The 5,287-nt window shown below is 43.7% G+C and overlaps 1 protein-coding gene across 1 annotated transcript in view; it reads left to right on the top strand.

Annotated features, from left to right (window-relative positions):
• Positions 1-3,586: 3,586 nt before the first annotated feature.
• sncga (synuclein, gamma a) overlaps positions 3,587-5,287 on the top strand; it is a gene marked incomplete at both ends in the record, with an annotated part of 15,695 nt that continues 13,994 nt past the window's right edge. The window contains one exon of the mRNA XM_080740565.1: positions 3,587-3,707. Within this exon, the coding sequence (XP_080596691.1) occupies positions 3,587-3,707 (121 nt within the window). The remainder of the gene's footprint in view (positions 3,708-5,287) is intronic.

Genomic DNA, 5,287 nt, shown 5'->3' with positions numbered 1-5,287 from the left:
CATGTACTGTACTCCGTTTTTACCTCCTCTACACAACATAGGCTACGCCATAGACGTCATAGGACTTTCACATAACAAGTAACCGAGTAAGCATGTCTGGGGTCTCACAGCACACGGTTTGGTACTACAGACTCCAACATTTTTTGTAGTACCGCTGATCCAACCAATATGCCCATATCTGCATATACATGGATCTTCTCCATATATGGGTATCAGGGAACTCCATATAGGTAACTGGTCCGATATATATTAATAATGAATTCCGTCCTTTGCAAAGGGTGAGGTGGCTTTTCTCCCTTAGGTGTTTTACTGGTTATTATTCTTATTCTTATTATTATCTCCCTCTCCTTTTGAACTGGCTCCCCTGGCGTGGTGCATCACAATAAAATGTTTTAAAGAAAATTGTAGTACTTCACCCTTTGCCCACTTGCAGTAGCCTCACAGCCCACAGGTTGAAAATCAGTGACATAGCACAAGCTGACGTGGGGTCTGTAGATTAGCAGTGTTGATATGTGACAAATTTGACGTCTCCATTAAATTGCTTTGTGGGTAGAACATTGCTGGCCTTTCAAAGACAAAGGCTGGGCTGCAACATTGTGCTGTAATAATGTAGGTTACGTCAAGTGTTTGTGTGCGTGCGTGCGTGCGTGCGTGCGTGCGTGTGGATTTGTTTGTGAGTGTTTACAATTAAAAAAAGTACACTGTGCAAGCACTGGCAGCAACTTTGCCCCTAGGTGTCACTGTGTCATTTAGTCACTGTCACATAGCTTTGGCATGCAGCTGTCTTTGGTGGGCGTTAGCTAGTAGAGAAAGTGGGCTCAGGAAAAGAACAATGGCGGCTTGTCTGGAAACGGTCTCTTTTTCACCTATACACAGTGACACAAAAGTGGTTTCTCTGATATCACTTTATAGGCGAGAAATAGGCCATGCAATTTGTAAATTATTGATTCATTTCACATTTACGATGCATAGTTTAAAAAGGTGTTCATTGTTCGGGAGCTATTAGGGCGTGGGTTCTCAACGTCAAGTTCGGGGACCACAGTGCGTCCAAATGGACACTTACAGGTCTGTATTGCAGTGAAAGTAGCCTTTTTATGCCTAATAAATCTTTACAATTTAAATATCTCTTGCTGAACCACTTGTTCTCCAACCTGCTCTCATTGAGGACAAACGTTTTCTTTTTCTTTTCTCATTTTTTTCTTCTGGGTCGTTTAGTTTTTCCCCTCCTTGGGTATTTGTGTTTGCAAGAAACAAGGGAACTGTAGACCTACTGTAAGATGTATAATCTGTATGTTCAGAGCATGATGGCTGCCGACCCAAAAGGCACCTAAGTAGCAAATTATTTTGTCAGCACTCGCAAAATACAGAATGTATGTAACTCTTTTAGTAACACATCAGCAGGAGGAAACAGTCCTAGACCTTCCTCAGCATTTCTGAGAGACTTTAGCGTATTATGACATGAGGTCCGGTTCTGGCTAGCACATCTATCACGCACGTCACACCCCAAAAGTGGGAACTTATAGGGTTGATAGGCCTTTATAAAAATGTACACCCTCAGAGAGTATAGCAAGTGGGTGCCCAAATCATTTATTATTACGATTTTTATGATATTATAAATTGATACCAATAAATAAGTACTACGGGTATACTACGTTAGTTCCATTGGTCCAATCGATTGATGCATCATTAAAATAAACATGGTCTGAAAGTGTCCATCGGACCGCTTAACGTGGCAGCCGAATGGCTGGTACCAGCAATGCTTGTAATGGGACTGCTTGTTTTGCAACCTTTCTTTCCTCTCTGGGTTTGGGGTTATCCCTTGGTTAACTCAGTGAGAGGTTTGACAACAATGGAATAGATCCTTATGAAACGACGATAGCACCCTCAAAATCCTAGAAAGGACTGTATAGGGACGCAAATGCTTTTGAGCAGGGGCGTCACAAGGGGTAGGAAAGTGGGACTGAGTTACCAGGGCCCAAGGTGGAGGGGCCCTAGTAACTTTAGCTATTGAAAAATAGCAGATATACAAGCTCACAGCGCGGCACCGAGTGCCGCGCTGCGAGCTTGTAGATCTGCTATTTTTGAAAAGTCGTGAAAAAGTGTGCAAATCTTTGAATATATGTATTTTTTAAGTGAACATTTGTAACTCAAATTTTGCTTCTGGGGGGTCCCTGGAACTAAATATTTTGAGATTGGGGGGTCCTTCACATGAAAAAGTTTGAGCATCACTGACATGGAAACATAGGTTTCTTGGCACACATTTTCACGATTTTTCAAAAATAGCAGATCTACAAGCTCGCAGCGCGGCACTCGGTGCCGCGCTGTGAGCTTGTATATCTGCTATTTTTCAATTGTTAACATTCATGGGGGGCCCGCAGTGAATCCTTGTACCCAGGGCCCAGAATTTGGTGTGACGCCCCTGCTTTTGAGTATTTCAAATGGGCCCTGATCCAGAAAGGGTTGAGACAACCACTGCCCTACTGTATATACGTTGTCGCCCAGGGTCCCTCAGGGCTCTATAATACTATCCACACCTATTTTCCCTCTACCAAATCTCGAGCCAAGCTCACAGCGCCGTGGCCTTGCGTGAGCTTGTAGATCGGCTATTGTCGCTGAATTTTAGCCCCCAGAATAGGGTGTGCGTCTAGTTAGGGTTGGTCAAAATTCCGAGGGCTATTCTATTCATCATTATCATGTGTACTGTACTTATGTGTACTGGGTCTAGATTGAGATTTCTCTGGTTTCTGTTTTCTAAATGTGCTACTGTCCTGTGTAAATTAAGTCATGATTTGAGTTTGTAAGTTCCTTTTCTTCTCTTCTCTTGCATGTGTGTTGGGGTGCACATACAGTATACACCTGCCCTAAGTCTGTGCACAGCCGTGTGTGTTTGAGTGGGTGGTTTTATATACAGTATTCGTGTGTGCCTGTGTGTGTGCATGTGCTTGTGTGCATGTGTGTGTGCGTGTGTGTGTGTGTGTGTGTGTGCGTGTGCGTGTGCGCGTGCGCGTGTGTGTGTGTGTGTGTGTGTGTGTGTGTGTGTGTGTGAAATGCATTTTCACATTCTTCCTCCTCTTCTTCTCGCTTCCCTCATCCTCTTCTATTGCATGCCTCTCTCTCTCTCTCTCAATCTCTCTCTCTCTCTCACTCGCTCCACTGCTTGTCTGGTCAAGGGCTGGTCCCAAGCTGCCTGAACGCTATCGCCCAACCCTCCCTCCCTCCTTCCCTCTCACTCTCTCTCTCTCTCTCTCTCTCTCACTCACACTCACACTCACACTCACACACACACACACACACACACACACACACACACACACACACACACACACACACACACACACAGCAAAGAAAACAGAAGAGCACAGAAGAGGAAAGAAGCATAAGGAAACACAGGGCAGGAGCAGAAGCATCAACTGGCATCACGCACACACAGCCGCACACGCCTCTCAGACACACCCAACTCTCCAGAGAAGAACAGAGAGCGAGAGAGGAGAGAAGGAGAGAAAAGCACTGAGCAGCAGAAAGACAAGAGAAGAGAAGAGAAGAGAAGAGAAGAGAAGAGAAGAGAAGAGAAGAGACGAGAAGAAGTATGGACGTGCTGAAGAAGGGATTCTCCATCGCGAAGGAAGGAGTGGTGGCGGCAGCAGAGAAGACCAAAGCAGGAGTAGAAGAAGCTGCTGCTAAGACCAAGGAGGGAGTGATGTATGTAGGTAAGACCAACAAGATGTATGTAGGTAAGATGTAGGTAAGACCAACAAGATGTATATAAGACCAACAAGATGTATGTAAGACCAACAAGATAGACCAACAAGATGTATGTAGGTATGTAGGTAAGACCAACAAGATGTATATAAGACCAACAAGATGTATGTAAGACCAACAAGATGTATGTAAGACCAACAAGATGTATGTAGGTAAGACCAAGGAAAGAGTGATGTTTGTATATAAGACCAAAGGAAGATCCTAGAAACGCCTTCTAAATCCCCCTTGAGTTTTTACTCAAGATTTTTTTAATTTAATTTCATCTATGGCAACATCCAAAATCATAACAAATGCTGTTCCGGATTGAAAGGTATAAGCACGTATTGGTTAAAAAAGGACTAGTTTCAAGGATCCCCATATAACTCAGAGTGTACAAATGGCACCAAATGGACCTGTGAGCTAGGGCTCCATTTGTATACTCTCAGAGTTACAGACCTGTGAAGGTCAATTTGGAACCCCCTCACAGAGACCTGAGGGTTCCTGGACCCCACTTTGAGAACCAATGCGGTAGACTAGAGGGATGGATGGGTGGAATGTTTGAAGGAAAGAAAGTATGATGGATCGGAAGGCTGTCTTGTGAGATGAAAAAGACACAATGTTCAACTCCTAGTTCAGTGCATTTAGCTGGTGCTCTTATCCAGAGCGATCCAGCGTAAAAGGCATGAGAGAGGAGCATAGATAACAAATTAAAGGTAACTAGGTAAACGTCAAAACTATTAGCATCTTTCCAAACATCGTGCTATCTAAATGACATCAAACAGTACATGACATAGCATACTGTAACATGACATGTACATGTAGCCAATTGCCGTACTGGATCTGGATAGACAGAGAGTAGTGAAGGGTCGAGGTAGAGTCTGAAGAGCGTGAATGGAGAGACAGAGGATATGAGCATGAATGGACAGATATGGTATAGAGCGTGAATGGAGAGATGAGGTAGGGAGCCATGGAGCCCATATGCAGTAACATTCTGAGCATTAATTCGCTCTCAGAGTTGCACGTGGATAAAATAAATGATAATTGATTGAGAAATGGATCTAAGGGATGAATGGAGGGTGAAAGTGCAGGATGGGCGAAGGAGGACGGACTGAATAAATAGCAGATGAAGCAATGAGGAATTATTATTAATATGTGTCGTACTGTTATTGTATATTTCAGTGGGGATCCATCTGGACTATGATTAATGTGCGAAGGAAGCCAGAACGAGAGAGAGAAAAGAGAGATTGAGAGAGAGAGAGAGAAAGCCAGACGGAAGGTGAGAAAGGCGGAATAGAAGGCGAGAGTGTTATGTAGGACAGACAGTCCTGTAATGCTCATGCAAAATTAACGAGGGGGGAGAGAAAGAGAGAGAGAGAGAGAGAGAGAGAGATTGTAGAGGGAAATCAATGTGTTTGTCCAGATAGCAGGTGTTCTATATAGGCAGAGAGACACGTTGTAATATCTAACTCTGGATCTTTAAATAAAGCGCAGAAGAAGAGAAGTATGGGAAGATTAGACCGTAGAAGAAGAATGGAAACTTGGTAGCTAG

This window comes from Nannobrachium achirus, assembly GCF_963921795.1.
Source record: "Nannobrachium achirus genome assembly, chromosome: 13".
Taxonomy (NCBI): domain Eukaryota; kingdom Metazoa; phylum Chordata; class Actinopteri; order Myctophiformes; family Myctophidae; genus Nannobrachium; species Nannobrachium achirus.
The sequence above is the reverse complement of the archived record's forward strand: the minus strand, read 5'-3'. Positions and strand labels throughout refer to the sequence as shown.